The sequence below is a fragment of the Hemitrygon akajei genome, chromosome 21, assembly GCF_048418815.1.
Source record: "Hemitrygon akajei chromosome 21, sHemAka1.3, whole genome shotgun sequence".
NCBI classification, from domain to species: domain Eukaryota; kingdom Metazoa; phylum Chordata; class Chondrichthyes; order Myliobatiformes; family Dasyatidae; genus Hemitrygon; species Hemitrygon akajei.
In genome coordinates this window covers 57,248,148-57,272,653 of record NC_133144.1, presented here as the reverse complement: position 1 = coordinate 57,272,653, position 24,506 = coordinate 57,248,148, and the positions used below count along the sequence as shown (strand labels likewise).

The 24,506-nt window shown below is 42.5% G+C and overlaps 1 protein-coding gene and 1 long non-coding RNA gene across 2 annotated transcripts in view; one reads left to right on the top strand and one right to left on the bottom strand.

Moving 5' to 3' along the window:
- Positions 1 to 24,506, top strand: part of LOC140714337 (uncharacterized) — a 122,736-nt gene that overhangs the window by 57,127 nt on the left and 41,103 nt on the right. Inside the window, exons 3-4 of the long non-coding RNA XR_012095862.1 lie at positions 7,140 to 7,279; positions 23,931 to 24,042. This is a non-coding gene — a long non-coding RNA (uncharacterized lncRNA). The remainder of the gene's footprint in view (positions 1 to 7,139; positions 7,280 to 23,930; positions 24,043 to 24,506) is intronic.
- LOC140714334 (sorbitol dehydrogenase-like) overlaps positions 1 to 24,506 on the bottom strand; it is a 45,961-nt gene that overhangs the window by 8,650 nt on the left and 12,805 nt on the right. The window contains exons 4-7 of the mRNA XM_073025497.1: positions 21,830 to 21,989; positions 10,454 to 10,572; positions 8,385 to 8,450; positions 3,892 to 4,070 (exon numbers count right to left, since the gene is read on the bottom strand). Of these exons, the coding sequence (XP_072881598.1) occupies positions 3,892 to 4,070; positions 8,385 to 8,450; positions 10,454 to 10,572; positions 21,830 to 21,989 (524 nt within the window). The remainder of the gene's footprint in view (positions 1 to 3,891; positions 4,071 to 8,384; positions 8,451 to 10,453; positions 10,573 to 21,829; positions 21,990 to 24,506) is intronic.

Genomic DNA, 24,506 nt, shown 5'->3' with positions numbered 1-24,506 from the left:
GAAATCTGATGGCGGAGGGGAAGAAGCTGTATCTTCAGGTTCTTGTACCTACTCTCTAATGGTAAATAATAAGAAACAAGTATACCCTGGGTGATGGGGGTCCTTAATGATAGATGCTGCCTTCTTGAGGTATCACCTTTTGAAAATATCCTCAACGCTGGGGAGGCTAGTGCCCATGATGGAGCTGGCTGAATTTACAATGCTCTGCAGCTTTTTCCAGTCTTGTTCAGTTGCTCCACCATACTAGGCGGTGCTGCCACCAGTTACAATGCTCTCCGTGGTATATCTGTGGAAGTTTTCTAGAGCCTATGGCAACATTCCTTCTAATTTGTAATGAGCAGTGTGTGCAAAAATCTTGTGCAATTTTTTGCCCAGTGACAACAACATGTGCACTCAGAATAATTTCTTAAATAAAAACAGTATAAGGAAGCCAGTTCTAAATGCAGACAAATCACTGCAAACTCCACGTTGTCAACACTGTCCACATCAGAAACCTGAAAAGGAAATGTGACTGTGTATGATCATGAAATATAGTGTGCGTGCCTGCGTGCGTGCGTGTGTGCGTGCGTGTGTGTGTGCGTGTGTGTGTGTGTGTGTGTGTGTGTGTATACATGGCACACCCTGGAGGGAACATTGGCCTGTGGTGACATACCATATCTCCTTAAACTCCTAATGAAACATAGCTGCTGATGTGTCTTCTTCATAATTTCATCAATATGATGAGCCCAGGATAGATCTTCAGAGATGTTGACACACCCAGCACTTAAAAACTGCTTCTAAAACTATATACTCAAGACCACTTTATTGAGACACCTGTACACCTGCTCATTAATGCAAATATCTAATCAGCCAATGAGGTGGCAGCAACTCAATGCATAAAAGCAGACAGCATGCAGACAAGTCAAGAGGTTCAGTTGTTTTTCATACCAAATGGGATCTAAATGACTTTGGTACCAGACAGAGTGGTTTGAATATCTCAGGGATTTTCATGCACAACAGTCTCTAGACATAAAAAATCCAGTGAAAGGCAGTTCTGTTGGTGAAAATGCCTTTTTAATGAGAAAGGTCAGAGGAGGATGGACATATTGATTCAAGTTGACAGAAAGGCAACAGTAATTCAATTAACCACATATTGCAACAGTGGTGTGCAGAAGAGTTTCTCTAAATGCACAGTACATCAAAGCTTGAAGTAGATGAGCTGCACTAGCAGCAGACCATGAAAGTACACACTTAGTGGCCACTTTATTAGGAACAAGAGGTACCTTCTGTACCTGAATGTACATAATATTTGGAATTTACTGCTTACCACCATGTTTCCTTTTTAAGGTCAATGAGGGAAAAATTGACAGAAATTGGGAAGCAGATTATAATGTATAACCACAACATGGATATATGATCTGAAGCAACAGTTACATGGTAAACGGCCAAAAGGCAGTGGTTGGAAAAAGTCTGTTGGGAACCAAAAATAGGGGAAGTTTCAGCTCATCTACCTCCAAGTATCAGAAAGCTGTTTGACATTTTAGATACAGCTAAGAGGCTCAAATTAAATGGTAAGATAGATCTTGATATCATTAGGCTATGTGATAAAACACACAATGTGCTTTCAGATGATGTTGTAACAAGCCAGTATAGAGAAACGGTAAATGTCCCAATGATACATCGGTGGGAACCACCAGGTGGAACAGTGCAGGATATTTAGTGGCTCACCAAATAGTTCTTCAAGACGGAAATAGTGGCAGCACAACTATGATATCAAGTTTTATCATTAGAGAATCCCAGAGATCTATGTAATGTTCATGTCAAAATTAAGTGAATACATACATAAGTTTGTACTAACATTACGAGATAACCCTGCAAACTTTCCCAAAAGCTCCCCTTTATTACCCCACCACTACACTGCACTGTAATCATAAAACATAACAGCACAGTACAGACCCTTTGGCCCAATGTTGTGTCAACCTTTTAACCTACTCTAAGATTGATCAAACTATTTCCTCTTGCATAGCCCGCTATTTTTCTATTATACAAGCCTTTTTTTAAATGTTCTTATTGTATCTGCCTTTAAACCACTTTAAAGTACTAGATCCTTTTTCACTTTTAAAACACTTTAAACCACTTTTTATGCTATTTACATTGTTAATACATATTCATACATATATATTTATACATATTTTATTTTAACCTCTAATTATATAAAAAACAAAGTTATTTATCCTCTACAACTGTTGAGCATTTTTTTTTGTTGCGTGTTGCAACCTGATTAAAACACTGCAGCAAATTCCTAATAAATATAAGTGTATATGACGAATAAAGGCTTTGGCGAGAGCAGAGAGGCTCCAAGTAGGTTTCTACTAAGTTTTTTTTTCTCTTTCTTTTTCAATTAGCATATAGCTAGTGTGTTGAGAATGGATCTAGGATTAGTGAGAAGTGGGAACTCTGGGAGACCTCCAGTCTTCCTGATAGCTACATCTGCACGAAGTGCACTGCGCTGCAGCTCCTTAGAGATTGTGTTAAGGAACTGGAGCTGCACAGCTAGATGATCTTTGGCTCATACAGGGGAATGAGGAAGTGATACATAGGAGCTACAGGAAGGTAGTCACTCCTAAGTTGCAGGAGGCAGGTAGCTGGGTGACTGTCGGGAGAGAGAAAGGGAATAGGCAGCCAGTGTAGAGTACATATGACGCAGGTAAGAAAGGGGATGCAGACCTGAAGAGAGAATATAGGATGATAGGTAGAAAGCTGAAAAGTAGGACCTCAAGGGTCGTAATCTCTGGATTGCTACCTGTACTATACACCAGTGAGAGTCAGAATAGGATGAGTTGGCAGATGAATGCACGGCTGAGGAAGTGGTGCAGGGAGCAGGGTTTCATAATTCTGGATCATTGGGATCTCTTCATTGTGGATTTCTTAATTCTGGATCATTGGGAAAGGTATGCCCTATACAAAATGGGAGGGTTACAACTGAACTCAAGAGCATGAATATGCTTATGGGCAGGTTGGGGAGGGTTGAAACTAATTTGACAGGGAGATGGGACCCAGTGTGATAGAGCTGAAGATGGGACAGTTGGTATACAAGCAGATACAGCATCTATTGAGACTGTGAGGAAGGAAATCAGATGATGGGGAAAGATTGCAGTCAGTGGGCTGAATTGAAGTATAACATGAGAGAAAAGAAATCAAAAAGGCTGATGAAAACAGAACTGAAGGTGTTATATTTGAATGCACATAGTATATGGAATAAGGTAGACGATCTTGTAGCACAGTTCGAAATTGGCAGGTATGACGTTATGGGCATCACTGAATCATGGCTGAAAGAAGATCATAGCTTGGAGCTTAACATTCAAAGGATATACATTGTATCAAAAGGACAAGCATCTAGGCACCAGGATAGGGTTGCTGTGTTGGTAAAATGTGAAATCAAATCAGAAAGAGGTGATGTAAGTTCGGAAGATGTAGGATCATTGATACAGACGGTTGCAGAGACCTAGTTATTGGCTATATTTAAAGTGGAAGTTGATAGGTTCTTGATTAGTCAGGGCATCAAAAGTTATGGATAGAAGGCAGGAGAATGATGTTGAGAAGGATAATAAATCAGCCATGATGGAGTGGTGGGACAGGCTTGACAGGCTGAATGGTCTAATTCAGTTCCTATGCCCTATGGTCTAAAGGTGATCTTTAATGAAGGAACAATGGTTGTGATAATGAGCAACCCATGAGCGGTGAGCTTAGTTCCAAGTTATCAAGTCAAGATGTAAACCAGGTACAAAACTGACCAAATAGACTTCAGCAAACAGGAAAATGACCAATTCATAAGTCAGGACAATGTAACCCACAGCTAATCGTGTACAGCTTTGACCATATATGCACCAGTCCTACGACTTTAATACTCACACAGACAGCAGTCTGAACACTTTGATCTGCGCCGGTACACTCAATAGTTACATCTGGCATGCCACACAGAGCATTCTTCACCTTCTGAGCCACGTCCCGAGGGCAGGTATTCTTTTCTACTTTAAAGATAGCAGAGGCACCCAAGCACTTTGCCATATCTAGTCGCTCTTGTATCAAATCTGGAACAATTTAATTAACCTGATGAATCTTCAAGTGATTAGACATATCAGAATAATTTGCCTTTTTTTAAAAAACCAATTTTAATTATAATCAGATTTATTATCAAAGTTCATATAGATGTCAACCTGAAATTCATTATCATTTATTTTGCAGCTGCCCTATAGTGCAATGAATAAAACGTACTGTAGGTAGTACAAGAAGAGAACAGAAGAGGTAGTGCTCATGGGTTCAATGTCCGTTCAGATATCTGGTGGCAGATGGTAGGAAGCTGTTTCTAAATCATAGAGTGTGTGTCTTCAGGCTCCAGTATGTCCTCTCTGATGGGAGTGATGTGAAAGGGCATATCCTTTCTAATACAATAGGGTCTTTTAAGAGATTTGTGGATAGGTACATGGAGCTTAGAAAAATAGAGGGCTATGGGTAACCCTAGGTAATTTCTAAGGTAGGGGCATGTTCGGCACAGCTTTGTGGGCAGAAGGGCCTGTATTGTGCTGTAGATTTCTCTTTGTTTCTATGTTCCTATCCTGGGCAGAATAATGGATGCCACCTTTTTGATTTACCAGTTTACCAATTTCTCAGATACTTTGGCAATAATATCAGATATTTCCACATACTATGAACTCTTTTCGCAGTTTTAAGGAAATGCTGATACAAATTATTTTTAAAAATTAATCTTACCTAATGTTATGCCAGATGATGGTAAAATTTAAGTTTGTACTGGAGGTTATGTTATTTACAAAAAAACATATGCACCTAAAAACCTCATAGCAATTAATGACAAATCCATGGCTGGACCACATGTTGTATAGTCACTCAGGCTATGGGGAGAAGTGACACGTAACCAACTCCACTGTAGAGGGAGCCTTACCAAAGGGTTACCTACACACACTAGCCATTTCATCATCTGTACACCAGCTCATTAATGAAAATATCTATTCAGTCAATCAAGTGGCAGCAAATCAAAGCATAAAAGCACACAGACTTGGTCAAGAGGTTCAGTTGATAGTCAAACAACAGAATGGGAAAGAAATGTGATTTAAGTGATTATGACCGTGGAATGATAATTGGTGCCAGACAGACTGGTTTAAGTATCTCAGAAACTGCTGATCTCCTGGGATTTTTACGCAGAACAATCTTTAGAATTTATAGAAAATGGTGCGAGAAACAAAAATCAACCAGTGAGTGAAGTTCTGTGGATAAAATGGCTTGTTAATGAGAGAGGTCCAAGGAGAATGGCCAGATTGATTCAGGAAGGTGACAGTAACTCAAATAACCACACATTTACAACAACGGTGTGTAGCACAGCATCTCTGAATGTACAACATTTCGAACCTTAAAGTGGATGGGCTCCAGCAGCCATAGAACCCACTGGGTTTCACTCCTGTTCCTGACACAGTTGCCACTAAGTGTATGATGTAATCTTCAAGTGAAAATCGAATGGAATAGATAATATTGGATAAATAATTGAAATTAAATTGCAAGAATAAAAAGACATTGCAAAGTTCAAAAGTGATAGTTTTTTTACTGGGAACAATGGAGATGAGAATGTGGGAATTAAAGTTCAAAGTAAATTTATTATCAAAGTACAAATATCCCACCATATAGAGCCCTGAGATTCATTTTCTAGAAGAGATATTTGTTGTGTATTTAATATTTAAGTACAGTAATATTTGAGTAATCTTGTGTGTGCATATATAAGCTTGATGAAGCATTCTTGTTCATTTAAATAATACATTATGGATTATATGTATAAATACATGAATTGCACATGCCATCACGCAACCGTGTGATACATACGTGCCTCACTCGAAGCTAAACCCACATTTCAGACTCCAGAGTCCTCCTTTGAATTAGTTTAATGTTTTGAAATTACAAAACATAACATTACTCAATAAATCCAATAACCAAAATAGAATCAATGAAAAATCACACCAAAGGGGCGGACAACCAACATGTAAAAGACAACAGACTGTGCAAACACGAAACACAAAAATAAACAAACAATAAATACCAACAACATGAGATGAAGAGTACTTAGAAGTGAGTCCGTAGATTCTGGGAACAGTTCAGTGGGGATGGGGGGGGGGGGTGCAAGTAAAGTTCAGTGAAGTTATCGCATCTGGTTCAGAACCTAATAGTTAAGGGGTAATTACTGATCCTGAACCTGGCTGTGTGAGTCCTGAGGCTCTTGTACCTTCTTCCTACTTCTTTGGCAGTAGTGAGAAGAGAGCATGAATTTTCACTATTGATGGAAGCTGCTTTCCTGCAACAATGCTCCATGTAGATGTGTTCACGGGTGGGGAGGGCTTTACCTGTGATGGACTGGGCCATATCCAGTACTTTTTATAGGATTTTCTGTTCAAGACCATTGGTGTTTCCATACCAGGTTCTGATGCACCCAGTCGATACACTTTCCACCATACATCCATAGAACTTAAAGTTTTAGATGTCATGCCAAATCTTCACAAACTTCAAAGGAAGTAGAAGTGCTTTCTTCATAATTGTGCACACATGCTAGGTCCAGGACTGGTCCTCTGAACTAATAACATTGAGGAATTTAAAGTTGCGGACCCTCTCCACCACTAATTCTCCGATGAGGACTGGCTCATGGACCTCTGATTTCCTCCTCCTATAATAATCAGCTCCTTGCTCTTGCTGACATTGAGTGAGAGGTTGTTCCTGTGGCACCACTCAGCCAGATTTTCAATCTCCCTCCTATATACTGATTCTTCACCGCCTCTGATTTGGCCAATGACAGTGGTATCATCAGCAAACTTAAAATCTGGCATTCAGGCTGTGTTTAGTCTCACAGTCCTAAGTATAAAGTGAGTAGAGCAGGGGGCTAAGTACACAGCCTTGTGGTGTGTCTGTGCTGGTGGAGATTGTGGAGAAGATGCTGTTGCCAATCCAAACTGATTGGGGTCTGCAGTGAGGAAATCGAGGACACAACTGCAGAAGGAAGTATTGAGTCCAGTGCCTTGAAGCTTATTGATTAGTTTTCAGGGTGTGGCAGTATTGAATGCCAAGCTGATAACAAGCATCCTGATGTATGCATCTTTTCTGTCCAGGTGTTCCAAGCTTGAATGAAGAGCCAATGAGATGGCATTTGCTGTGGACCGGTAGGCAAACTGGGATGGATCCAAGTGTCTTCTCAGGCAGGAGTTGATGTTTCCTCACCAAACTGTCAAAATAATTCATCACTATGAATGTAAGTACCACTGGATGATAGGCATTGAGGCAGGTTACCACGTTCTTCTTAGGCACTGGTATAATTGAAGCCTGCTTGAAGCAAATGGGTACTTCAGACTGCTGAAGTGAGAGGTTAAAGATCTCAGAGAATACTCCAGCCAGTTGATCAGCACAGGTCTTTAGTACTTGGCCAGGTACCCCATCTGGTCTGGTTGGTTTCCAGGAGTTCATTCTCCTGAAGGATGTTCTCACATTGGCTTCAGAGACTGAAATCAATGCTCTTGAAAATCTCAAGCCTCATTTCTGAAAAATAAACACGAGGAAATCTGCAGATGCTGGAAATTCAAACAACACACACAAAATGCTGGTGGAACACAGCAGGCCAGGCAGCATCTATAAGGGTCCTGACGAAGGGTCTCGGCCCGAAACGTCGACAGTGCTTCTCCTTATAGATGCTGCCTGGCCTGCTGTGTTCCACCAGCATTTTGTGTGTGTTTTCTGAAAAATATCCTGGGTCAACAAGACCTTTAAAAAAATGCAAATCATTTTTGAGCTGCTCATGCCACATTTTCAGTGATAAACAAGAACAAAGACAGGTGGAGACAAAGTGCAGGTTTTTTTTTTACCCATTGTGTAAGGTAATGAACCATGTTACCAACTAGGTCTGGTGTACAATAAGATCCCAATTATTTGCAGAGTGTTCTTTGAAGAAGCCCAAGAAAATTAAAACAGGAAAACCAGAACTAGAAGCAAATGCAAAAAGAAATGCAACAATATGTTGCTTGTAAGGCATTATAAGTATGTGAACTCCTTCACAGTGCTTCACTGTGAGCAGTAAAATGGTAGCATGGGAAAGGTCAAGTAAGAGAAAATTTGGCATTTTGATGGTACATGGCTGAACAAAAAATCTCAAAAGCCATTCTAATAACCTGAGGATACAAGTTTAAATCAAACAATCATATTTAGATAACTCAAATCTGGAAAACCAGTCTACTGGATTGTCATTAAACACTCATCCAATTCATTCATATTCTTTAAGCATGGTGTTCAGTTCACGGGGTAATTCTAGGCTGTGCAGTTAACTAAGTTCTCTGAACAAACATTTTATATATATATAACCTTACCACAAACAGCAATTGGACATGCTCCCATTGACTTGGCGACAAGCAGATTCATAAGTCCAATTGGCCCTAAATAAAAGACAAATCATACAAGTATTATGTCTAAAATATATTTAATTCAAATACACATTCTATGTCTGGTAAACTTTCTGAATTCAGGAACCTTATCCAATCCACCTAAAGTCACTCAACAACAACAGGTAGATCAGAGAGAGAACTGATTTTCTTTACTGTGAGGTTCTCCATCTGCCCATATAGTTGCGGAAAAGAACAAGAGTAATTGACTGAGGAAAGACAATTTCATCAGGACTAGGATTTGTAACTCTCTTTCAGGATTTCATTGTATATATTCAGTGCACAGCTACAACTAGACCACATAAAAACTCTGTTCCTATAGATGACTAATTGAGGCCCTCCACTGGTCAGGGTCGACCATGACTATTGTATCCTAGCTGTCTATGTGACATGCAAGCCAGGACAGTACGATATGGAGAGCAAGCTGTTGTCCGTGCAGCAGGCTTCCCCTCTATGCAGCCGATGCATCAGCAGTGTCACAGGAGTTGCCAGTCAGTGTTGAACTCAACGTAGGACTGCTTTAGGGACTCCAGCTCCAGGTGTATCCTCAGGGTTTACTTCTGAAGCCTTCCACACGTGTAGGTATAGATGAAAGGCAGAGGAGATCCATGTGCCTGAAGCGACTGGTTTTAAGGAGTCAGTAACCTGCTTTTAGCTTAGTAGCTAAGCCACATATGAAGGCTAGGAACTCGATATGGTTGTCAGAGGCTATTTGAGATGCATGCCATTGGAAGTATTTAATAGGAAGTGGGAGCTTATCTCCACTACCTCCCCTGGCTGTGAAAACCTTAAGGAGCTAATAGATTTTTTTTTAAAAAGATTAGCTTTATTTGTCACATGTATATTGAAATATTGAAATATACAATAAAAAGCATCATTTGTGTCAATGACCATCACAGTCCAGAGATTGTGCTGCGGGCAGCCCACAACATAGCAAGCCAACACCTAACTAACCTGAACCCCAACCGTACATCCTTGGAATGTGGGAGGAAATCAGAGGAAAACCCTGCAATCACAGGGACAGCATACAAATTCCTTACAGACAACAGACAGAATTGAATCCCGATCTTACAGATGGCACTGTAAAGTGTTGTGATAACTGTCACACTCTCATGCTGCCCCCTAGCTAGTTAGGTAATAATAATAACAACCTATTTATAGAGCACTTTTCATATAAACAATGTAATTCAAAGTACAAACGTACTTTACAATGGGTTAAGTATGAAAATAAAAGATGTTCATTAATAGAAAGGTTAAATAAATAGGGTTTAAGCTGGCGTTTAAGAGTGTTAACTAAGTCTGCATCCCTTATAAAGTTAGGTAGTGAGTTCCAGGGCCATCTGGTGGTATAGTGGCATCAATACTGGACTTCAAGGCAGATGTTCAAACCCAGCTGGGCCCCAGATTCTTGATTAGTCACGGCATGAAGGGAGGAGATTGAGGCTGAGAGGAAAATTGGATCAGCCATGATGAAATGGTAGGGTACACTCAATTGGCCAAAAGGCTCCTATATCTGCTGCTATATCTTATGGTCTTAATGCTTTTGTGGCTTCTAAAATTTTTCAAATACCTTCTCAATTCATTTGGAAGGGTGTGTGTGTATGTTGGCAAAATGAGATTACAATCTTTAGTCCGTTTTCTCTTCAGATCAATGTACCTCAAATTTCTGGTACTCCTCCCCCTTCTCTTTCTTCCATGGTCTACTATCCTCTCCTATCAGATTCCTGCTCCTCAAGTCCTTTATCTCTTTCCCAGCTCTTTATTTCACCCCTCCCCCCTGCCAGTTTCATCTATCACCTTGTATTTCTTCCTCCCCTCCCCCCAACCTTTTACTCTGAATTGTCCCCTCTCTTTCCAGTCCTAGTGAAGGGTCTCAGCCCAAAACATCAACTGTTTATTCTTTTCCATAGATGCTGCCTGGCCTGCTAAGTTCCCCCAGCATTTTGTGTGTGTCGTTATGAAAACTCTCATGGTTAACAATCACGTAAACTACTTACCCGCACCCAAGATGAGGACCTTGTGGCTCACATTTACCCCACCTCTACGACAGGCATGGATCGCTACAGACAGAGGCTCTATCAATGTACCCTCTTCAAAACTCACACATTCAGGAAGCCTACAGAGAAGTGACAGGCATTAAACTTCCCTTACTTAAAACACGTAATCATTAGTATGAAGTTTTCCTTGTCAATCCTTGTGCTTAGCATTGGGTGACATTGCATTAGAGAATAGAATATTAGCAGCAACCTATCAAGCAACATCATCTCTTAACTCTTCATACTTAATACATTCACTGAAAGGCCCTATCCACAAATATATTTATAGGCAACAATAGTTAATTAAATAGAACATTGTCATGTTGATAAACCATGATAAAATAGTTTCAAGATACCTTTAAAATTAAAAAGACAGTACATATAACATAAACACATGAGATTCTGAAGATGAGGTTAATCTTGAACAACACGCTCAAAATGCTGGGGGAGCTCAGCAAGTCAGGCAGCATCTAATATTGCTTTGAAAGTTTATTCAAAATCAATTTGACGATATTCAAAAACAGAGCAAAAACATGAAACCCCAACAGGCGATGTCAATAGACTGATTAAATTTCACTTTTAAGAATTCTGCAGTTAACTCATCCATTCTCTGTACTTAAAGAATATAGAGAAAATTTACAAGGATATTGCCGGTACTTGAGGATCTGAGTTATAGGGAAAGGTTAAATATTTATTCCCTGGAGCAATGAAGAATGAGGTATACAATTCGATAGAGGTATACAAAATTATGAACAGTATAGATAGGTCGGTCGTGTCGTAACATCCACACTGAACTTCAAGACGGGTGGTTTCAGGTTCGAATCCGACTGTCTCCTTGCACAATTTACATCCGTGCTGGGTCGAGCATTGAGCTAGCAACTCGGCCTTGTAAAAAAACAGACAAAATGCTAAAGAAGTGGTAAGGTTGCTGCCCGAGGTGCCCCAAAGCACAGAAAGGAACAACAAGATAGGGTAAATGCAAGCAGAGTTTTTCCATTGAAGTTGGGTGAGATTAAAACTAGAGGTCATGGGTTAAGGGCGATAGGTGAAATGTTTTAAGGGGAGCATGAGGGGGAACTTCTTCACCTAGAGCAGGGGTGGGCAAACTTTTTGACTTGTGGGCCACAAAGGGTTCTAAAATTTGACAGGGGGGCCGGACCAGGAGCAGATGGACGGAGTGTTTTGGTAATACACCTCATAAGAGAAAATAAAATATCATGGGATATGTAGAAAACATGTGCTTTAATTTCAATTGAAAATGAACAAATGCATTACAACAAAATATCTGTCTTTGAAGTCCCATGGTATTTAGCTATTTATTGAAATGACTTTTAAAACACTGAAAATTAAATGAATAAAATACAGCTTTTTTTAATAGTAAGTTATTATTTTAAAGCACTGAAAATTCTGTTATCCTTCAAGATATTATCATCATCACTCTCCTCCTGACTGTCTTTATTTCAAAAACGGTAGGAGATGCAGGTCTACTTGTCCTGCTCCTTCTTATTCAATTGTCCCCTGTGCCAAAACTCAACAATGACCAGCACAAGGACAGGACAGTGTCCAGTATGCGGAGCGCATTATTTGATCTGGAGCGCATTTTTTATTTTGAGAACGTACGTGCACCTGCGCACTACTCATGTCTATCACTTAACAGAAATGACATGTAACATGTAAGGCTTATTGAAAAAAATATTTTCAAATGCATTTTTTACATAACACAACGAAGAAACTTATTTTTAATTTCACTGGGAACAGTGTTGTTGGTCTCCCTTTTTAGCCAGCGCATCAAAGTCTGGATTTAGTTTTGTTGTGGCGATTCTCAGGATGGATCTGAGGTGTTAACAAGGTTTATTAATATAATTTCATCAAGTTCTGCGGGCCGGATTAAAAAGTTTAACGGGCCGCATATGGCCCGTGGGCCGTAGTTTGCCCATGCCTGACCTAGAGGGTGGTAAAAGTGTGGAACAAGCTGCCAGCAGAAGTGGTGAATGCGGGTTCAATTTCAACATTTAAAAGAAGTTTGGATAGTTTCATGGACGGGAGGAGTATGGAGGGCTACAGGTCCAGGTGCAGGTTAATGGGATAAGATGAAAAAGATAAGTTCAGCACTAACTAGATGGTCAGAAATTCCTGCTTCTTTGTAGTAGTGCTCTATAACTCTATTGAATATCTACTGCCTTATTGTTAATTCTTATCCTAATGTTCTGGGGCAGGGCACTGCACACAGACAATAATGAGTTGTTGCTCCTTGAAAATCCATATTTGGCTACTTGTATCATGAATTGAAAGGGCACAGATTGTAAAGCAGCTGCAGGAATGAAAATCCTGGTGTGCATGCACATAGATTATCAAGACGGCAGGTCGAATATGCAATTTTAAAAATATGCCCAAGTGATCTTGGCTTTCTAAACAGTGAAAGAGTACAACACACTATATTTTGCTAGGAATATATAAACTTATCAAGGATCAAGTCGGGGTGAATAAACATAAGCTGTTCTCTGTTGCTGGAAAGTGCTGAAACACAGGTGTACTATGATTGGCAAAACAAACCATGGTGACATGGAATAATTAAAAAACACAAAATGCTGGCAGAACTCAGCAGGCCAGACAGCATCTATGGGAGGAGGTAATAACGACGTTTCGGGCCGAAACCCTTCATCATGACCCCTGATGAAGGATTTCGGCCCAAAACGTCGTCACTACTTCCTCCCATAGATGCAGTCTGGCCTGCTGAGTTCTGCCAGCAATTTGTGTTTTTTATTTATTTCCAGCATCTGCAGATTCACTCGTGTTGACATAGAATAATTACTGGATTCACCGCCTGCAAAAGGAAGCACAGATTCAGTCATTGCTTAAGGGGGAAATTTATTATGGAGCATTGGGGAAAGAGGTAGGGAAGGATCTGGAAATCCTGTAGCTTTAATAATTACCTATTAGGATGCCATGGCAGCATAGCAGTTAGTGTGATGCTATTACAGCTGGGGTCACAGGTCGGAGTTCAATTCCAATGTTGCCTGTAAGGACCTCGCACATTCCTCCCTGTGAACATTTTGATTTCTTCCAGGTGCTCCAGTTTCCTCCCACATTCCAAAGGTGTACTATTTAGTAGGTTAATTGGTCATTGTAAATTGCCCTGTGATTAGTTTGGGGTTATATATGTAGGTAGGGGATGGGTGAGTCCTGGGCTGGACATCCTGCTCACTTAGGGAAGGTGAAGTGTCTTCCACAGCCTCTCCTTTCCGGGTGTAGTGATCACCACAGGACCACTGATAGGCTTGCCGTGCAGGTCATTCACATTTGATCTCTCCTACACTACCGTGCCCATAGCAACGCTACGCCATGGCGCAACTGAGTGTTCAGCGGAATAACTGGGTGGGCAGGCTGGGCTCATCAGCCTTCATTGGCAGCCAGCGGAGGAGAAGGACAAATGTGATCCCAAACCCAGGTGGATGGGACTCGTTAGCCTTGCCAGGCAGTCTAATACTCCCATACTCATTATACAGCCTCATGGCCACTGCAATCATCACAGTTCACTGTACCATTGTGGAACACCTCCTTGCCTAAAGAGTGGATTTTGTCCACATGTACCAAACCTCGTTCTAAACCTATGTAGCACAGGCAAGAAGAAAAGTCCTACAGCGATGGAGTTTTCCCTCCTGATTTTTGCAAATGAAGAACTAGTTATCATCATCAAATAGATGGGCTGCTGGGCTATGCAGGAGGGGCCTGTCTCATGCCCTATCTCCAAGTATTGGAATAGAACCATAGAACCATAGAACACTACAGCACAGTACAGGCCCTTCAGCCCTCCATGTTGTGCCAACCCATATAATCCTTTAAAAAAAGTACTAAACCCACACTACCCCATAACCCTCCATTTTTCTTTCATCCATGTGCCTGTCCAAGAGGCTCTTAAATACCCCTAATGTTTTAGCCTCCACTACCATCCCTGGCAAGTCATTCCAGGCACTCACAACCCTCTGTGTAAAAAACACTCCTGATGTCTCCCCTAAACTTCCCTCCCTTAATTTTGTACCTATGCCCTCTGGTGTTTGCTATTGGTGCCCTGGGAAACAGGTACTGACTATCCATCCTATCTATGCCTCTCATAATATTGTAAACCTCTATCAAGTCCCCTCTCATTCTTCTACGCTCCAAAGAGAAAAGTCCCAGCTCTGCTAACCTTGCTTCATATGACTTGTTCTCCAAACCAGGCAACATCCTGGTAAATCTCCTCTGCACCCACTCCATAGCTTCCACATCCTTCCTATAATGAGGTGACCAGAATTGAATACAATACTCTATGTGTGGTCTCACCAGAGATTTGTAGAGTTGCAACATGACCTTGCTACTCTTGAACTCAATCCCCCTGTTAATGAAGCCTAGCATCCCATAGGCCTTCTTAACTACCCTATCAACATGTGCAGCGACCTTGAGGGATGTATGGATTTGAACCCCAAGGTCCCTTTGTTCATCCACACTCTTAAGTAACTGACCATTAATCCTGTACTCAGTCTTCTGGTTTGTCCTTCCAAAATGCATCACCTCACACTTGTCCTGATTGGACTCCATCTGCCATTTTTCTGCCCAACTCTGCAGCGTGTCTATATCCTCTTGTAACCTTCGACAACCTACAGCTCCATCCACAACTCCTCCAATCTTCGTGTCATCCACAAACTTACTCACCCATCCTTCCGCCTCCACATCCAGGTCATTTATAAAAATCACAAATAGGAGGGGTCCCAGGATAGATCCCTGTGGCACTCCACTAGTCACCGACCTCCAGGCAGAATACTTGACTTCCACAACTACCCTCTGCTTTCTTCCTTTAAGCCAATTTTTTATCCAAACAGCCAAGGTTCCACTTATCCCATGCCTCATGACTTTCTGGATGAGTCTCTCATGAGGGACCTTGTCAAATGTTTTGCTAAAGTCCATGTAGACCACATCCACTGCCCTACCCTCATCAATTTCTTTTGTTACCTCTTCAAAAAACTCAATCAGGCTCGTGAGGCACAATCTTCCCTTCACAAAGCCATGTTGACTATCCATGAGTAGACTGTACTTCTCCAAATGCTCGTAGATCCTATCCTTAAGAATCCTTTCTAGTAGTTTGCATACCACCGACGTAAGACTCACCGGTCTATAGTTCCCAAGTTTCTCCCTATTACCTTTTTTAAACAAGGGAACTACATTTGCCATTCTCCAGTCCTCCGGCACTTTCCCTGCAGCCAAAGAGGATTCAAAGATCGTAGCTAATGCTCCTGCGATCTCTTCTCAACTCCCACAACAACCTGGGGTGTATCATATCCGGCCCTGGGGATTTATCAATCTTAATGTTTTTAAGAAGCTCCAGCACTACTTCTTCCTTAATCTCCACATTGTCCAGCACACAGGCCCGTTTTACTTGGACCTCATCCTGATCACGATCCTTTTCACTTGTGAATACTGAAGCAAAGTATTCATTTATGACCTCCCCAACCTCCTCCGCTTCCAGGCACATGTTGCCCTCTTTATCCTTTAGTGGTCCCACCTTTGTTCTCGTCATCCTCCTATTCTTCACATATGCATAGAACACCTTGGGGTTCTCCTTAATCCTACATGCCAAGGCCTTCTCATGCACCCTTTGAGCTCTCCTAAGTCCTTTCTTTAGCTCTTTCCTGGCTACCCTATATTTCTCATAATCCCCTCCTACTTCCTGCTTCTTATATCTAACATATGCTTCCTTTTTCCTCTTGACGAGTTGCCTCACATGTTTTGTCAGCCACGGTTCCCTTTTCCTACCATTTTTTCCTTGCCTCAGTGGGACAAACCTATCCTGAACCCAGCTCAAGTGGTCCCTAAACTTCTCCCACAATACTTCTGTGCCTTCCCCTTTGAACATCTGTTTCCAATTTACTCTCGCTAGTTCCTGCCTCATCCCTTCAAAATTAGCCCTTCCCCAGTTAGCACTTTACCATTTCCTTTGATTTTATCCCTTTCCATAGCTATGCTGAAGCTAAGGGAGTTGTGGTCACTCTCACCAAAATGCTCCCCCACCAAGAGGTCTGTCACCTGACCAGGTTCATTACCCAGAACTAGATCAAGTATAGCCTCTCCTCTCGTCGGCCGGTCCACAGACTGTGTCAGGGATCCTTCTTGAACACACCTGATAAATTCAGCCCCATCTATCCCCCTTGCACTCAGGAGATGCCAGTCAATATGAGGGAAGTTGAAATCACCCATAACTACTACCCTGTATTTCCTGCACCATTCTAAAATCTGCCCGCTTATCTGCTCCTCGGTGTCCCGAGGGCTATTTGGGGGCCTATAAACTACTCCCAGCACAGTGATTGATCCCTTCCTATTTCTGACTTCCACCCAGACTGACTCCGTGAACACTCCTTCTGCAGCGTCCTCACTTTCTATAGCCGTGATACTATCCCTGACCAGCAATGCCACTACCTCCCATCCTATTCCTTTTAAAACCTGAACCCCAGGACCTACATCATCCAACCCTGCCCTTCCTCCAACCAAGTTTCAGTAACGGCCACAACATCGTAGTTCCACGTACTAATCCATGCTCTAAGTTCATCCTCCTTGTTCCTAATACTCCTAGCATTGAAATAGACACATTTCAACCCCTTTAACTGGCTACAATTATGTTCTGTCCCCTGCCTGTCCTTCCTCATCAACTCAGAACTCTTAGCATCATGCCCTTGTTCTTCTACCTTAATCCCTGCACTCACATTCTGATTCCCACCCCCCTGCCAAACTAGTTAAAACCCTCCCCAACAGCTCTATCAAACCAGCCTGCCAGGATATTGGTCCCCCTGGGATTCAAGTGCAACCCGTACTTTTTGTACAGGTCATACCCACCCCAAAAGAGGTCCCAATGATCCAGAAATCTGAATCCTTGCCCCCTGCTCCAATCCCTCAGCCGTGCATTTATCCTCCACCTCATTCTATTCCTATACTCACTGCTGTGTGGCACAGGCAGTAATCCCGAGATTACTACCTTTGAGGTCCTGCTTTTCAACTTCCTTCCTAGCTCCCTGTAGTCTTCTTTCAGGACCTCTTCCTTTTTCCTACCTATGTCATTGGTACCAATATGTACCACGACCTCTGGCTGTTCTCCCTCCCACCGCAGGATATCTTGGACACGATCAGAAACATCCCGGACCCTGGCACCTGGGAGGAAAACTACCATCCGAGTTTCTTTCCTGCATCCACAGAATCGCCTGTCTGAACCCCTGACTATAGAGTCCCCTATGACTACTGCCTTCCTCTTCCTTTCCCTACCCTTCTGAGCCACAGGGCCAGACTCTGTGCCAGAGGCACGGCCACTGTCGCTTCCCCCAGGTAGCCTGTCCCCCCCCCCCCCCCAACAGTACTCAAACAGGAGTACTTATTGTCAAGGGCTACAGCCACAGGGGTACTCTCTAGTACCTGACTCTTCCCCTTCCCCCTCCTGCCTGTGACCCACTTGTCTGTCTCCCATGGCCCCGGTGTGACCACCTGCCTATAACTCCTCTCTATCACCTCCTCACTCTCCCTGACCAGACGAAGGTCATCGAGCTACAGCTCCAGTTCCCTAACACAGTCCCTTAGGAGTTGCATCTCGATGCACCGGGTGTAGATGTGGCCGTCCGGGACACCGGGAGACTCCAGGACCTCCCACATCTGACACTGACCACAGAAAACTGGCCTCACACACATACTACCTCCTTTTGCAATCAACAACTGCCTCACCTCGTCCTGTTACCGCCGAAACCCATTGAGCCAAAGCCCTTTCACTCTGCTGACCGCTCCCAACGCTGCCCACTGGATATGGCTGCCTTCTTTATAAACTGTTCACGCTCAACTGGCTGACATCACACACCTGCGCAGTCTGGCCTCTCTCTTCCCCTGAGAACTCAAAATGTCTTCCCGCTGGAAATCCTTAGATCCTCTCCCACTGCCTTCTTGTTCCGAATGGTTTATTTGTTTCTGCCTTATTTCAAGTGTTGCTAAATGGATTGGAATTCACTAGAAAATGTGACTTTAAGGGTATTTTGCAATAGTTGCATCACATTCCCCATGAGCAATTCTCAGTTCCCATAGTATGTCTCTTCTATTTAATATCAATCTCAATAACAGGTAATCTTGAATCAATTATTTACCCATATTCTTCCTATGTATTTTGAATAGTACTGCTTCTTTAATATATGCTTAGTGACCAGTTAATTAGCACCTGTATACCTGCTCATTAATGCAAATGTCTAGTCAGCTGATCAAGTGGCAGCAATCAATGCATCAAAGTATGTAGACATGGTTATGAGGTTCAGTTGTTGTTCAGATCAAATATCAGAATGAGGAAGAAATATGATCTAAGTGACTTTGGCCATGGAATGATTATTAGTGCTAGACAGGATAGCTTGAGTATTTCAGAAACTGCTGATTTCCTGGGATTTTCACGCACAGCATTCTTTACAAAGAATGGTGCAAGAAACAAAAAGCATCCAGTGAGTGGCAGCTCTGTGGGTGAAAATGCCTTGTTAATGAGATAGGTCAGAGGAGAATGGCTTAGTGGCTCACTAAGCAATTACGATCACCAGATCACTTGCAATACCAGAGGAAAGAACACACTAGACCATTGTAACACCACCATCAAGAATGCCTACTGTGCTATTCCACGCCCTCACTTTGGGAAGTCTGATAACCTGGCTGCACTTCTACTCCCTGCGTATAGGCAGAGACTGAAGACTGCAGCACCAGCAGTGAGGACCAAGAAGGTTTGGACAAGGGAAGCACAAGAGCGCCTACAGGACTGCTTTGAATCGGTCGACTGGATGGTATTCAGGGATTCATCTTCAAACCTGGATGAGCATGCTGCAGTTGTTACTGACTTCATTAAAATCTATGTGGATGAGTGTGTGTCTACAAAGACTTACTGTACATTCCTAAACCAAAAGCCGTGGAGGAACCAGGAGGTACGTCATCTGCTGAAGGCTAGATCTGTGGCATTCAAGTCTGGCGACTCAGGCCTGTACCAGAAAACCAGGTATGATTTGCAGAGGGCTATTTCAAGGTCAAAGAGACAATTTTGAATGAGGTTGGAGGTGACATTGGATGCACAGCAACTCTGGCATAGACTGCAAGACATTACTTCCTACAAAGCGAAACCCAATAGCATGAATGGCAGCAATGCTTCACTACCAGATGAACTCAACACCTTCAATGCTTTGAAAGGAAGAACACAACTACAGCTGTGAAGATCCCTACTGCACCTGATGACCCTGTGATCTCTGTCTCAGAGGCCAATGTTAAGCTGTCTCTAAAGAGAGTGAACTCTTGCAAGGTGGAAGGTCCCGATGGAGTACCTGGCAAGGCTGTGAAAACCTGTGCCAACCAACTAGCGGGGGTATTCAAGGACATTTTCAACCTCTCACGGCTAGAGGCGGAAGTTCCCACTTGCTTCAAAAAGGCAACAATTATACCAGTGCCTAAAAAGAATAATGTGGGCTGCCTTAATGACTATCGCCCTGTAGCATTCACATCGACAGTGATGAAATGCTTTGAGAGGTTGGTCATGACTAGACGGAACTCCTGCCTCAGCAAGGATCTGGACTCATTGCAATTTGCCTATCGCCACAATAGGTCAATGGCAGACGCGATCTCAATGGCTCTCCACCCGGCTTTAGACCACTTGGACAACACAAACACCTACGTCAGGATGCTGTTCATCAACTATAGTTCAGCATTTAATACCATCATTCCCGCAATCCTGATTGAGAAGTTTCAGAACCTGGGCCTCTGTACCTCCCTCTGCAATTGGATTCTCGACTTCCTAACTGGAAGACCACAAACTGTGTGGGTTGGTGATAATATATCCTCCTCGCTGATGATCAACACTGGCGCACCTCAGGGGTGTGTACTTAGCCCACTGCTCTACTCTCTGTATATACATGACAGTGTGGCTAGGCATAGCTCAAATGCCATCTACAAATTTGCTGACGATACAACTATTGTTGGTAGAATCTCAGGTGGTGATGAGAGGACGTACAGGAGTGAGATATGCCAACCAGTGGAGTGGTGCTGCAACAATAACCTGGAACTCAATGTCAGTAAGACAAAAGAGCTGATTGTGGACTTCAGGAAGGGTAAGACGAAGGAACACATACCAATCCTCATAGAGGGTTCAGAAGTGGAGACAGTGAGCAGTTTCAAGTTCCTGAATGTCAAGATCTCTGAGGATCGAACCTGGCCCAACATATCAATGTAGTTTTAAAGAAGGCAAGACAGCAGCTATACTTTATTAGGAGTTTGAATAGATTTGGCATGTCAACAAATACACTCAAAAGTTCTATAGTTGTACCGTGGAGAGCATTCTGACAGGCTGCATTACTGTCTGGTACAGAGGGGCTACTGCACAGGACCGAAAGAAGCTGTAGGAGGTTATAAATCTAGTCAGCTCCATCTTGGGCACTAGCCTACAAAGTACCCATGACATCTTTAGGGAGCAGTGTCTCAGAAAGGCAGCGTCCATTATTAAGGACCTCCAGCACCCGGGACTTGCCCTTTTCTCACTGTTACCATCAGGTAGGAGGTACAGAAGCCTGAAGGCACACACTCAGTGATTCAGGAACAGCTTCTTCCCCTCTGCCATCTGATTCCTAAATGGACATTGAACCTTTGGACACTACCTCACTTTTTTAAAATATACAGTACTTCTGTTTTTGCACATTTAAAAAAATCTATTCAATATACATATACCGTAATTGATTCACTTATTATTTTTAAAATTTTTATTTATCATTTTTTTCTCTCTGCTAGATTATGTATTGCATTGTACTGCTGCTGCTAAGTTAACAAATTTCACATCACATGCCGGTGATAATAAACCTGATTCTGATTCTGGACTGGTTCAAGCTGACAGGAAGGTGACAGTAACTCTAATAATCACAAAGTGGTGTACAGAACAGCTTCTCTGAACACACAACACTTTGAACCATGAGGCAGATGGGTTACAGCAGCAGAACCATAAGGTGCAGTCAGCTGCTACTTTATTATGTGCAGGAGTGGCCACTGTATATTGCTTAGTTCAACTTTTGGATGACTAATAAGTTTATTTGAAACTTAAACAATAGAGATTATTAACTTGAAACTTATTCTTAAATCTTAATGAATCTTTAACATGAGCAAGTCAGTGCTCTCAGCCAATGGACAACGTTAATCTTGTCCTCGACTCATATTTACCCATGCACACATACTAGTGCCAGAACTGGAAGGTGATGAGCCTTTATTTCCCATTCTTAACCCCAGTGATTCTGAAATTACCAAGGACAATCAACTAAATAATCATAGGCAACTCACTTGTAACAGTAATTGGCATTGTGGACATAGTACCGACAAAGATTGCCGTCATCAGGAGGTGTGGCGCAGAAAAAAATTGTCGGAGAGAGGTTGTAACGTCCAACTTTGCAAAACTCACAATTTTCTCTTGGGACACCAGGCTCAATAGAAACTCTGTCACCTGCAGCAGAGAAAACACTTGAGATAAATGCATGCATTTTTCTTGTCTGCAATTAGTGTTCCACTAATGAAATCTTTATTGGCACGGAATTTCCATCTTTAAAGAGAGCCACTGTGACAAGTTAATTTCCAAATCAGACAGTTATACTGTCCTTATGAAATGAAATCATCTGTTTAATATCAGACTGTACAAACTGTGCTACACACACAAAATACTGGAGGAACGCAGCAGGTCAGGCAGCATCTATAGAGAGGAATAAAGAGCCAATATTTCGGGCCAAGATCCTTCATCAGGACTAAGGGTCTCTGTCCAAAACATCGGCTCTTTATTCCTCTCTATAGATGCTACCTGATCCCCTGAGTCCTCCTGCAGTTTGGGTGTGTTGCTCTGGATTTCCAGCATCTGCAGAATCTCATTTTTATGTCAATACTGTGTTACAGGTTCAGATTTTCAGATTGGCCCTCTGCACTTCATGAGTAGCAGAATTAAAGCCAACAATAGCGATATCTTCTTATATTACACCTTTAACAAATCTGCAGTTGCTTCACAAGGGAAATGGGAGACATAATTAAATATTAAGTTACATTCTGCAGTAACACATACAACAAATGACTGCAAGTTCAATATAAAAAGAGTGGAGTAAGTGATAAGAGAACGACAGTGGCAGAAAACTTTTGTTCTCAGAGCCTAGGAGTCGATGAAAAGCAAGATGGAGTCAGAACATGGGGAGCTGAATTTTATATGAACAGAAATTTAAAAATACAAGCTGGGACTATAACCAGGTGGCCAGTGAATTAGCTGGATCTAAGAGTATTTACATCACAGATGAGGGTGGCAGTAGCTGAAGTCGTACTGGGGATGAAAATGGGCAAGAATACATTGCCAGGAATTGAAATTCACGTGCAGTGCACAAGAAGCTGGGGGAACTCAGTGGGTCAGGCGGGACCTAGGGAAGCAGAGGGGTCTCAATCAAGTGTTGAATACCCATTTCCCTCCACAGATGCTGCCTGACCCACTGCGTTATTTCAAGATCTTACGTGTTTCACCAGATTCCAGCATCTGTTGTTTCTAGTGTCTTCTTTCAAATTCAAGTATCAAAAATGGTGATCAAGCAATCAAATTTCAAGTTCCTTTATCATAAGTATATTGAAACATACAATAAGATCTGTCACTTGCACCAATAACCAACATACCTGATGATGTGCTGAGGGCAGCCCATAAATGTCGCCACACACACCGTTGCCAACATAACTCAGCAGGACAGCACAGACAACAGCAAGCAGCTAAACAACAACAGCAAAACAAGCCCCGCTCCTCCGTTACACACACATTCACACTCTACACCCAGGACAGGTCTCTAGCTTCCAGCAGACTCAGACTCGCAGACCTCGGACTTTGACTTGGTGCTCATGAACCAGATCCCCAGCAATGGGTAAGTCGTAGCCCTGCTGCCTTGTGGGCAGCCCCGGGAGAGACGAAGGCTATGGGAGTAAACCCAGACAGCAAATCTGTGGAGCCCCTGAGGCGGCTGGATGTCATTGAACATCCTTCCGGCAGCTCCTGCAGCCAAGCTGGTGTCAAACGTAATTCTTCATAAGCTTTCCTTCGGACTACATTGGTGAGGCTGAGAGGGGGATCTTGATGACTGGGCATCTCAGGATCTCCATACCTTCCACTCAGGCCTGTGATGATAATCATCATCACCCAGTGTCCTTCGAGACAGATGGATGCTAATCAATCCAGCTCAGTAATATTAAGTGTTATCTGGTAACTGTAAAGACATAATATACAGCTCTGTGCAAAAGTCTTCAGCATCCTAGCTATATATAAGACTTTTGCACAGTACTGTATGTATTTTCAGTCATTTCCAACAATCTTCACAGCTTTCTGCCTTGCCACAGGCAATAATAGATACAATTACAGCACTGCTATTTCTTTCAGAGTTGCACATCCATAACGAGATGAACCTCGTGTGTTACCAGACTACCCTCAGAAGGACACAATCTGGAAATACATTTGGTGAGACATTTGGAAGTTTGCTGCTAAAGAACAGGTAATGATCCTAGAACAGAGGTGCAAAGTGTCTTTTACGTGCTCAACATCGCCATCTTCTGTCAATCCACAGACATGAGTATTGGTGACCAGTTAAAACCGACCTCAAGGGCAGCAAAAGCAAGACCACTCTGTCCGCCAGAGAATGCAGGATCTCCCAGTGGCCACACATTTTAATTCCACGTCCCATTCCCATTCTGATATGTCTATCCATGGCCTCTACTGTCAAGATGAAGCCACACTCAGGTTAGAAGAACAACACCTTATATACCAGCTGGGTAGCCTCCAACCTGATGGCATGAACATTGACTTCTCTAACTTCTGTTAATGCCCCTCCTCCCCTTCTTATTCCATCCCTGACATATTTAGTTTTTTTCTACCCTCCTTTTTTTTCTCTCTCTTTGCCCATCACTCTGCCTGTTCTCCATCTCCCTCTGGTGCTCCCCTCCCCCTTTATTTCTCCCT